Source organism: Mixophyes fleayi, chromosome 6 (genome assembly GCF_038048845.1).
Source record: "Mixophyes fleayi isolate aMixFle1 chromosome 6, aMixFle1.hap1, whole genome shotgun sequence".
Lineage (NCBI taxonomy): Eukaryota > Metazoa > Chordata > Amphibia > Anura > Limnodynastidae > Mixophyes > Mixophyes fleayi.
Window position 1 is genome coordinate 87043954 of NC_134407.1, and position 12402 is coordinate 87056355.

Here is a 12402-nt window from a genome sequence, read left to right on the forward strand (position 1 = left end):
ACAACTAGGAGAGCACACAAGCTTTGTGGAAGTGTATATATTCCACTGAAAAACCTTAAGTGCTTGCAAGGTGTTGAGTTGCATTCCTCCTTAAAGGGAAATTATCACTTTTCCAGAAAAACTATGTGTTAAAGCATTGTGCCGCTATGCTTTTTCTAGATACGTCACCTTTAAAAAACTAACATAATAGTGTTTTTGGTGAATATCGACCCTTCACTGATGCTACTTAAGCATGTACCACATTTTCGGATTTAATATATATATATTTATATATATATATATATATATATACACATACACGTGTATATATATATATATATATATATAGGTGCTGCACCAAATACTATGAATCAGTCTGATATATCACCTGTCATATCTTATGAATCTGTAGGGCTTCACCATTTTGTGAGCCTGCTAGATGAGGGAGTAATGTATTTATTAACATTATGGTTCTTCAAAAGCAGGAATCTCCTAACAAGATGGCAAAAAGGCTAAACAGGATTCATAGCACGTGATAATTTCCCTTTAACCTTTGTCTGACAACGGGGCGAGTAGTTACAACAGTAGCCTATGCGCCGCCCATTTCCACTCTCTATCCTCGTTGTCTGACCATGGGCGAAGAGTTGCTGACCTCTCAGCACTAAAGGAAGGGACTTGGTTAATATCCAGCCAGCTGCTGTAGCTGTACCTCTTAGATACTTTTCTTGGTAGATAATGGACACCAGTTCTTTTGGGTACGTTTCTTTTCTTGAGCAGAGGTGAAGTAGTGAATATAGGAGAAATATAAAGGGCTTCCAAGGCAGGCGGCAGCATGGGAGAATTATTTTTGTGTCTACCCGTTGAAAAAGTTGAATAGGAAAAAAAAGAACATGTCAGGACTTATAACCGTTCTTTTTGAAAAGTTAAATGTTAGATAGTAGTATCTTTTGTATTTAGTTTACTCAGGCCTTCAAAAATGTAAAAGGGAATTTTACCGTTGTTATGGAGCTTGTTTGTGCTTTTTCATTAAAATACTGCTCTATTATGGCGTAATTAAATCATGAGAGTGAGTGAGAGCCAGGACGCGTTTTTAATGTCACTTGTGTGTGAAGTTTTTTTTATCATATTGCTCTGGGTAAGTGCAACTCTAAATGAGTCCCATTGGAAGTATAGGATGAGTCCGAATTTGATGTAAAATTGTAAAAATGGGCCCTTTCCATCTCTGATTTCAATAATCAGAGTCTGTCGAAATCTAGTTTATGCACTGCTCTGCCAAACTAAGGTCTCTAGTGCTTGTACTTTATCTATAATGCCCTCTCTTCACCTAACTTCACTGTGCAAACGTCTGCTCCTCCAAAAGAGCTGCTATCTTACCCTAGAAACCTATGAAATCTAGGTGCACTTGTGCAAATCATGGCGCATGGATTGGCCAAAGCCGATTTTGCACTTTGCAATGGATATTTGTGCTTTGTAAATAATCTCCATTCTGCTTAATAAAGGGGGAAATGTCTACAAATTACAACTTCAATTACAACTTTTATTTTAATTACAACTGATTTCTCTAGGAAGAACTACAACATGGTGCCGCTGGGAAAGAATCCCTTGGCAGAATCTCAACCTACAATTAGAAAAGCAAGACTGCAAATGCACACCTTGAAAATGACCACAAGTTACTGATTTCTGTATTCCAAGGGGTATATTTACCATGCTGTGGTTTTGAAAAAGTGGAGAAGTTACCTATTGCAACCAATCAGATTCTAGCTGTCATTTTGTAGCATGTACTAAATAAATGATAACTAAAACCTGATTGGTTGCTATAGTCAACATCTCCAAATTTTCAAACCCGCAGCTTGAAAAATGTACCCCCAGAAGTTAAATTGTAGTACCTTTTAAGTATATTTTTATTAAATTGATTCTCTATTATCCATTCCCAGGCTATGATATAAAAGATAACTAGAAATGTCTCTAAATGATATTGGTATAAACTATCCATAGTGACGTTGTCTCATTAGTATTCACTATTAACACTTATTACGAGAAATAAAATACATCCTACTGTAAACAATAAGCACTCTGAGTCCTGTGCTTTTTTGTCAAAGTACAATGATGCAGTTTCATGCCAACATATGTTACATATATGGTGATACTCATAGATGAAATAGATGAGTATATTGCTTACATAATACAAGTCCGAGAATGAGCTCTGTAACAATACATTTAGTTAAAATTTTATGTTTTTACACAGGAAAAGACGCTCAAAGTGCTTATATTCTACATAAATCTATAACATTGTCAGAAGGTGAGATGCTCTAAATTAGGAGTCATAACTGTCCAACAATACCAGTATTTTCAATACAATAGAGTATCATTTTTTTATTATGTAAATGTTCACTGTGTACTTTGGGCCTCCTTTAGAGTTGAGCGTATGCGCACCAAAATTCAGTATGCTGTGTTCACGTAAGTGTAGCATGCAGGTACTTTACGGCTGGTGCCAGCAGCACCATCTAGCTGTTTCTCTATGGCTATCTGCAGGGCCGCCATCCGAAATCATGTGATCTGCCTCTGACAGCCAGATCACATGATCGCAGGGGAATGATTCCTCCACCCCTGCGATCGCATTCTGGTGCCTGGCTGTCACGATTTTTGAGTCCCGCCCCCCATTACGCCCACCTCCTACGCAGGCTCCAAGATTTGAAGTTCAGAATGTTGGTAAGTATGGGATAAAGCGACTACTAATACTGTCAAGCCATATCTCTACACTATCATTAGACGCAAGTATAGACATTTGTATGCATAATCAGCAACCACAGACCCGTCACAAATGGCGCCTAGTATCAATCAAATATACATTCAGTCCTATCGTATTAGATGTACATAACATATAAAGGCATAACATATATAGGCTTTCACATAGTCCAGTATTATGTAAAACTTCTAGATGTAGTGTCTCCGCATCGGTGGGTAACATATAACGTGTTCATCTAATTTCATCCGAATATATACGAGAAACCCCTTAGGGAAATGCACTTACCCTAAGGGGTTTCTCGTATATATTCGGATGAAATTAGATGAACACGTTATATGTTACCCACCGATGCGGAGACACTACATCTAGAAGTTTTACATAATACTGGACTATGTGAAAGCCTATATATGTTATGCCTTTATATGTTATGTACATCTAATACGATAGGACTGAATGTATATTTGATTGATACTAGGCGCCATTTGTGACGGGTCTGTGGTTGTTGTATATACTGAATTTGCATACTCCTTTGTGGATAGGAGTTTCCGTACACAGGCAGCCTGATATCAAAGTCTGCGCTACATTTCTATCTTCTTTATTGTTTAGTATTTGTATGCATAATGTTTGCTGGCGCAACTACTGCTGTTTATGAGTTGGACAGTTGAAATGTATCCGTCTCAGCAAATACATGTAAGTATGTTTTATTTGTGGCAGCAATTTTACGCATAAACTCCAAATGAGGCCCTATTTCTGTGTTATTAAACATCAATCTCTATAATGAGCTAAACATTCTTGGAATATTTCCAGGGTCGGTCTTTGTGTGACTGCTCTAAAATAAGTGGATGCTATCCAATATAACTTCTCCCTTTATTATGGATCAAGTTGAGGATTTTAACTGTTTCTCTCTTTGTACAATAAAGTTTATTTAAAAAACAAACTGTGCTCTTTTTGGTTTGATGTATTTGTGTTTGATACCTGATGTTTTTATCTGTCACTTAAACTACAATTGCCTGTATATTCTTTTTTTTAAAAAATATTTAATAAAATCTTTTTGTTAAAAAAAACCAACAAACTGGCAATTGTGATTGTGAGTAACGGGTGGAGTTCGATGTGATAAAATAAATGCTTGCTTACCCTTACACTCTGTTTGCTGGATCTGCAGGTATCCCTGTTGGGCATAACTGGTCCATGCTACTCTTCCCTTCCCACTCAGCCTGTTCAGAGAAGGGCAAATTTGTAGGTGAGGGTTATCGGCACCCACTCAACTTGCTTCAAGTGGGCTGAGTGGGAACCATCAGGGACCCCTGCAGATCTGGTGAACAGCTCAGGGATAGTAAGTTTAAGATTTTACTTAGTTCATTGAACTGTACCTAAAGTTTAGATTTTTTGGTGGATTTTTCCTTGAAATAGTTTTGACAGCCAACAACTCTGTGTGTGGCATTTTTAATACTTGGTACCATCAGTGAGTGTCCTATTTGTCACTATTCCACTCTGCTTCCTTTAACTACAAGGTTAGCATTAGATGTATTACCAAATTCAAATGGCAGCAATAGCAAGGAGCCATTATCAACCTCACTCCAAGTCCCGATTCTCGCAGAACCGTCCCCCGATCTTCAGTACCAGGAGGGGTGGGGCTTAGTAGTTGGAGGCATGGCATCTGGGAATATAGGTGTGGTTTTAGTAGGTTGGGGGTGTGGTTAGTTTTCTGGCCCTGGACTGTTGGGAGGTATGTAATACTATGGTGCAATGAGGAACTGTAAAGGGGTATTTTTACTGCAAGAAAAACGTGATACTAAATAAGACCGACCCTGAAATAAACACAGTATTTCAATAATTCCAGACCAAATAAAGGTGGTTATCTTCAAAAATATTGTAGTTTTCTATAAACAATGTATAGCACCTGTAGAAAAGGAAAGAGATTATGTTGACAGTTTACAATTATCTTCTCGGCAAGGCTATGACCTCTAAAGCTGAAATATTAAAAATAAATTATAATGAGAAACCCCCCACACATAACTCTTCTTTTAGACAAAACATGCAATGGAAAAAGTATTAACTGAAAAATAATTTAGAAGCTGATGCAAGTAACATGTTTGCCACTCAGTTTTGCTAGTTCCCAAGAATGTATGTTCTCTTATGTAGGAAAGAAAATAGTGATGAACTGAAATCCAATGCTGACGTTAAAGCTAAATAAAAGGAAAATCAAATTTCACTATAAACTGACTGCAACATGTTTACACAGTAATTGAGGGGAACCTTCCTAATTACATGATGTTATCCAAAATGATTTTGTGATTTCTTATGTTATTTACTTCTAGCCATTTTTCACTGATAATGTATTATACTGAAATACATCATAAAGAACTTAGAGTATCACTGCAGTCACAGATTATTGTTTCACAGAAACACCACCCCCCTTTAAATAGCTGATTATACCTTAGGTTGGGACTTTTGTTGTTTGGGAGATGGTCCATACTTACCAACTTTTAACTATTAAAGTCCGGGAGATCTCAATCAGGGGGCATGACAGGAGGGGGTGGGACGAAGTCAATTGCATCATTTTGGCTCTGCCCCCACAACAGAAATGGCATTTTGTTGCAGGAGGCGTAGCCAAAATGACACAATTTGCCACAAATCATGTCACTAAGGATCACATCCTGCCCACTTCACTAGGAAGTGGGAAGGATGGAGGAGAATTCCCTGCTCTCCCGGGAGGCCGGGAGACCTACCCGGATTTTGGGAGTCTCACGGACATTCCAGGAGAGTTGGCAAGTATGAGATAGTCAACTCCCCCATCGTCCTCTCACTGGAGTGCTTGATTTGTCTAGGCTAGAGTGTCAAATCAGCTGCATCAACAGTGTTACATTGCAAGCAGTTACCATTTAAACTTTTTGGAGTGAAAGCATACAGTACCAACAGTTCTTCTAAATAGGGGAGGGTAGTTGATTACTACTGGTACTGGTCTAAAAGCTATACATATACACAAAGCACTTTTTGCAATATAGTATACTGTATTTCAGCATCTGCTAAGACATTATGGAGAGGGAAAAAATAATGGCTGTAAAAATGATCCAGATAAAATTTTCCTAGAGCCTAAAAAAAATAAATAGTTAGCATTATAAACTTATTTTTAGTTTATGACATTGTACAATGAGCTTTTGTTTGAAAAAGACCTGTAATGGTGAATAGTAAACAAACAACAGACAAAAATGGGCAAAACATGAAGCGAAGAAGCAAATGTATACCTAGACTGTGCGGAAATGGCACAAGATATAGTGGATGCTGCAACAGACATGTTCTTAGGTCCCAGGTTGGGTTTGGTCTGTGAAGGAGAGATGGTGGCAGCTGCAGGCACTCTGCAAACGACACAGCAAAGCATGAGACACAGAGAAGAGACTGATGATACAAAACTACAGTAATTAAGAGTCTTGGCTGCTAGAAATTTATTGCAATGAAATGCACGTCAATCCTTCAATAAACAACAATAAACTAGGACAACAGGAGTTAGCTTCAGATGCTGTTCTACTTAGTAAGTATAAAAAAGTTTTGCAAATCCCTTTAAATTTCTGTTTCCAATTAACAGTCAAGCTAGCAGTATATCTATTTTTGTGATGTAAAATATAATACAATAAAGGAATACTTGATAAAACAATATAAAAGTTAAAAGTGTTAAAGCTGCAATACTTCCTACTGTAAAATTTTACTAATGTGTCCCCGGTCCATCTAGTTGGAGCCCGAGTGCTGCTCCATGTAGCTGTTTTTCTTGCAGCTGTGCTGTTTCAATAATGCTAAACCAGCAAATCAATGGCATTGGCCAATTTAATATGGCAATGGTGTATGAGTGTGTGGAAGGACCAATCACAAACCACAATTGGTCCTCCTGTTCACAGCCCTCCTTCTCTGCTGCCACTTTAAAATAGCTGACAGCACCAAGTGGATGGGGCAAGGAGCATCAGGTTATTGGTTAGCGGGAGGAACACATTAGTAAAATGTTTTCAGTTGGTGGTACTGCAGACTACTGATGATATATTGTCTGAAGTTTACATGTTTTTGTTTCTCATGGGTCTATTTATTAAAAAGTTCCCATAGGGCTTATTGCAGTGATTGAAATCCTCCCATCACTAAGAAAATATCGCCATGGCAGCTGAGTAACACCAGTCTTGGTGAATCTGTGCATGTGGGACCCGGCTTGGACACTGTTTATTGTAAAATGTCTTCCCACTGTACTTTTGTCTTTATTTGTTTTATACTGTCTAGTTTACTTTATTTATTTAATATGGACCACAAATAAAACATTTTGCAAATAGTGCAGCTTGTTTTAGCATAATACATTAAGTGCCTTATTTATAGTTGGATGCATTTTACATACAAAACGCAGGTGTAAAATGTCATAATCTTTCACCCCCCGCTCAGCCCTAGCCTGTTCAGCAAAGAAGATACAGCCCCACCCACCCCCACCCGAGAAGAAAACAACCTGGTGCTGGTTTTCCGGTTAGTGTGCCACCAGCCTATCATAGCCTAGTGCAAGCAGGATGGGGGGGGGGGGGGCGAGTATGCTGTTCATCCCCCCAAAGCTACCACTACCATCCTAGACTATGAGTACTAGTGCTGATAACATATTTTAATGGGGAAGGACACCTTTTTTTCATTTTTTTTTTAAACCGCTGCAAAGTCCATGCTGAAGATTATTATCATCAGCATGTCTCATGCACCAGGGGTTGAGCACCTGCAACACTTACACCTCTTGCCAGTCATATCTACAGCATTGTCTGTACTTGCCCTAATTTGAAGCTCCCTTTCGCTGCCCCTTTTCACCCTTGCAAGCTGGAAGACAGTGTGATATGCACCTGAGTCTACATAGTTACTTGCGCTTATATGCTTTTTGTGCACATTTGCAGTATGGAAATTTTAAGCAAAAGAATGCACTTGCCTCCAAAGAGACATTTTGACAGCCCTAAATGTGTTGACTGTCAAAATGTCTCTTTCTCCATGAAAGAATAATGAGCTGTCATTTGCTAAGTAGAACGGCATCTTTAAAGAGCACAAATAGTTTGTTACACACATTAAAATAAAGCACTCAACACACATGTTAAAATAAATTACATGGAAAAGGACACCAAACAAAATTGACTTTATGGGCATCTTAAATTAGAAAAATAAATGATCCATTAATCCTTGTTTACAATTGCATTCTTGACCTTTTGTTTTTTGTGTAGTAGCATATTCTAATCAATTGGAAAGGTTTCAATGCGATGACACCTACTTTATGTCAAACAATTTTAGGCATCAAATGCTATGGCTCTTCAAGAGCAATCACACATCTTTAGGCCTTTTTAACCTTCCTAAAATGTTGTACCCAATTGCCACCCCTGCATTTCATGTAGAGCTTATATTTATTTTCAATCTATACTAAAAAAAATCTTACTGACCCCAAATCAGCTGAATAATATAGCCTCAGTAATCAGTTTCTCTTCCATTGCAACTGGCTGGATGAGTATGTAGTCTGTGGCATCTGAACTTATTTTGTGGGTTGGATCATTAGTCATAAGACTGTAGCCTATTAAGTCATTAGGAATCAGTTTATAACTAAAAGTGGCCTGAGCACCAAGCAACAACATCAGTTTCAGTTTGGAGACTCACATGGGAAACCTGAAGTCCGAAAACAATGTCTGCCTTCACTGTGCATAAGTGACAGATACATTTTAAGTATGGAATTGGTTTGTAAGTGCAAATAGTTGCTGAAATCTATTCAGAAACTGTGTGCAAGCTTACAATCCAAACCAAATGAATAATGTAGTAGTGAATATTTAAACATTTTTATTCAACCATTCAAAAAACATACAGAATATGTGCAAAAAATGCATTACCTGTCACTGGATGGCGAAAAAGCAGCAGGCGGGGCAGCAGCTGGAAGTGGTGATGCTGGGTATGCTGTGTATTGCTGAGCAGTAGCAGTTTGGTTTACAGAAGCAGCTGATATATTCACAAAGTCTACGCTGGCTGGTGCTGGTGCATGCTCAACTGGGCTACTGAGTAAAGTTAAATCGAATTAGAAAACAAGAGGCTATAGTGAACCCCTCATATATCATTTTTTTGTCTTAGTTGAGTTATGGCTGTACACTGATTTGATACCCACAGTCTGTGCCATAAATAAAACATCCCTTTTGTATAATTTCTCCTTTATTTATATATATACTCTACTACTGACATGGGTGTAACTACCGCTGGAGCTGACTATGTGACCAATAGGGGGCATGGCAATGAGGAGGGGCCCATGTCTATCTGTTGTAGGGGGTCCCTATTCTGCTCTTCTGGGCATGTGCAGGGACTGATGCAAGAGCAGTGGAGCCCAGTTTGAGTTTTCAGTTCCACAAGAGAACTGAAAGCCCACATAGGGCTCCAATGCGCACGTGCTGAACCCCACAAATGCTCAGAAGCGCAAAGTGGGTGCCTCTAGCGCAGTAAGTGCTTGCACATCTTTGGGCCCCCCACAAATTTTGCTTTGGCAGCTGGTGATTGAGAATTACGTAACTGAATACTGACAGATGTTAGGGGTAAAAGTTGCTATGTTATCTGTGGGGACCATAAATTAGTTCTATATTAGACTAATCACAGTAACAGAACACAGGAAATATATAGAAAAAAACATAAGTGAACCAAACTTTTTAATGGAAGCTGAAAGATGAATATTGTTATGCAGATGTCACCAGTGTCACTATAATAATGGGTCAGCTCGCTTGGAAGCAGTCAGCATCCATGAGCATCCATTCATTTTCGTGCTGATATGACATGACATGACAATATCTCACTCCTAAGGAAGCAGTACATTGGTTACATTCATAATAAGGTTTTTATAGCAAAGCCATTCCAAGTATCCCTGCAACACGTGTGTTTAACAGCGAACTTAAATATTGTATACGAAGTTCATATTATGAATAAAATAATTTTTCATTATTATAGTATTTGCATTACATATAAATCATTTTGCTGTTACAATGGATGAAAGATATATGCAGATGAATATTATACATAGGGAAGGAAGAAATGTCTACTTTCTCTATGGTGTAGAAGTAAGGGCTGGTAGAGTGTAATGAAGAAATGTTGGCGATGTATAGGACTGGTATGTAGTGCTACATATGAAAGAGGTGCTAAAAGTACTTTTTATGGTAGAGATAATGATCCTAAAAGGACAAATAAGATGATGCCCCAGAGGTTTGTGTTGAGTTTCAGTTCATGCTACAATGCTAAAATACCATCTCAAGCTTTAATAAGTGACTTTGAGCATATGTCATTGTTCACTCAGCTCTACTGGTGAGCATTTTGGAGAAAACCGTTATCTATTTTATTGTGTGAATATATTACACTGTTTGGGCACTCTCCTCTTTCATGTTTTTTTTAGTGGCTGTACCAATAGACTAACAAGGACACTGGTGACTTTGGTTATTCTGTTCCACATAGGTTTTGCTCTCTCTCGATGGCAAGGAACGACTGACTGAGTGGAGACAGTATGTACTCTCCATAGGTCTGAATAGAATGGTTGTACTGAGTGGCAACTGTTTATGTGGGTGCAATGTATCTAGATATTCTAGGCCAAATATTACTGCATAGGGGGCATCTGCTATTTTTTTTACCTATATACTTAAATTAGAAGAACAACAGAACAATTTATGGGCAGCACTGGGGTAATGAGTTTGAGTCCCAACCATGGCCTTATCTGTGTGGAGTTTGTATGTTCCACCTGTGTTTGCGTGGTTTCCTCCAGGTGCTCCGGTTTCCTCCCACACTCCAAAAACATACTAGTATGTTAATTGGCTGCTATCAAATTGGCCGTAGTCTCTCTGTGTGTATATGTTAGGGAATTTATGGACTGATGTGAGTTCTCTGTACAGCGCTGTGGAATTACTAGCACTATATAAATAGCTGATGATGATGATGATATTACCTATAGAAGGTGTATTATATTATATGATATCTTAGACAGAAGACAGAGACATGGTATTGTAAAATAAAAGAGACGCTTTCTATGCCAATATGTGATAAAAAGTGTGCTACTATTGTAATATACTTGAAATCTACTGTATTCTCAATCTTTGCTAAAACTTTTTATAAATAATGAAACGTTTTTTTGTTCCAGATTGTAAAGTTTTGTAGGGGGAACAGTTGAGTACTTTAAAATGGAGATATTGCAACTACTTATTGCAATATAGAGAAATGTGCTAAAGGTGGAATATACAGGCTAGAGTTATAATGTGAGACTCCTGCTATAAATGATCCAGACTGTGATCCATAAGGCAAACTAAAGCGCTTTGCTTCTGTTTTGGGGATGCAGCTAAATTTAGGGAATTCATGCTAAAGATTTAGACTTTCTTGGTACCTAAATTAGTTGCTCCTACCTTGTTGGTATATTTTTCAAGACAGACAAACATTTTGCTTGTTCATGCATCTCTATAGCTGCAATGGAGCTATAGAGATGCATGAACAAGCAAAATGTGCATATTTAAAGATATAAAAGTATATATTAGAAGGAGCTTTACAAAGACTATAGGAAATTCTTGTGATGAGACGAATCCGTGCAATACTTGATGAAAATACAAATATTCTAAGTCAACATATTAAAGTTTAAAATAGCAATCAATAAACTGATACATACAAAATTGTGCTACATGATAAAAGAGTGATATTGACAAATCCCACTTCTATCTAAGCCACTGCTCGATCTACTGCATCTTTACCCTGATCTTACTTATGCTCTAACACATCTCCTTTGTTCCCAGCAATGTTGCTGCCTTTATACACCCACGTTCTATTATACCTTTTAAGGTGCACTCTCTGATATACATCCTGCGTGAACCTATGTCATTATTGCCATCTATCTGCAAATTCTTCCTTCTTTGATCATTATATTTAGATAACAGTTGCTCAACCATAACTGTGTTAAGCATGTTATTTGTAAATCATATCCCTGTCTGCATGTCTCCTGCTATCAAATTACATTTTACACTCTTTGGGACATAGACTATATCCCTAGTTTATTCAGCTATTTGCACATCAAATTATTATGCATTAAATTATCTTAAGATGTTGCGTCCGTTATATAGCACCACATAAACTTGTCCATACACACTGCATAATGAACTGAAAAGTGTTTTAGATGGAAGAAGTAAGAAATTCAAGTTGCAACTATTTTTTTCTAGAGAATGTAACTCCTGATAAGAATAGATGACCAATGCCTTTAAAGAGAAAAGATGGAAATCTTCTAATAGGAATGCAGTGATTGATACTTAATGAGACACTGGTTATTATTGGAAGGAGCCAAAGTGATGTGATTTTAGCTAGAGAGATTTGTATTGTTTAAAACCAAAACAAAGTTGGATAATGTGATGTAATCTGACACAAAAGAAATAGTAGAGAAACATGTTACAAGTAGACGAGAACAGATGTGTTTGATACGAACAAAGAGAGATACATTAATGTGGAAAAAATAGCGTTCAATAGTTATTGCCTAGAAAATAGGGAAAATTGCTGCTAACCACAGACATGGTTGTTTTAAGATTTCCTACTGAGACACATGCTGGATAATTACCAACTGTACTATTAAAGAAATAAATAGGGAGAGATGTGATTAAATAATTGCTTTTCAGAAGTAATCAAGCAGAGGATTACAATGTCTGCTAATT

The 12402-nt window shown here is 37.6% G+C and overlaps 1 protein-coding gene across 8 annotated transcripts in view; it reads right to left on the reverse strand.

Moving 5' to 3' along the window:
* The window catches only part of LDB3 (LIM domain binding 3), a 162080-nt gene that overhangs the window by 37713 nt on the left and 111965 nt on the right, over nt 1–12402 (reverse strand). For 3 of the 8 annotated variants that reach the window (XM_075217015.1, XM_075217012.1, XM_075217014.1), the window contains 3 exons: nt 8593–8754; nt 5971–6081; nt 689–832 (listed from right to left, as the gene is read on the reverse strand). The exons of 1 other annotated variant lie outside the window; for it this stretch is intronic. In XM_075217015.1, coding sequence (XP_075073116.1) covers nt 689–832; nt 5971–6081; nt 8593–8754 — 417 coding nt within the window. The remainder of the gene's footprint in view (nt 1–688; nt 833–5970; nt 6082–8592; nt 8755–12402) is intronic. 4 more of the 8 variants (XM_075217019.1, XM_075217017.1, XM_075217016.1 and 1 more) reach the window with 3 other exon arrangements.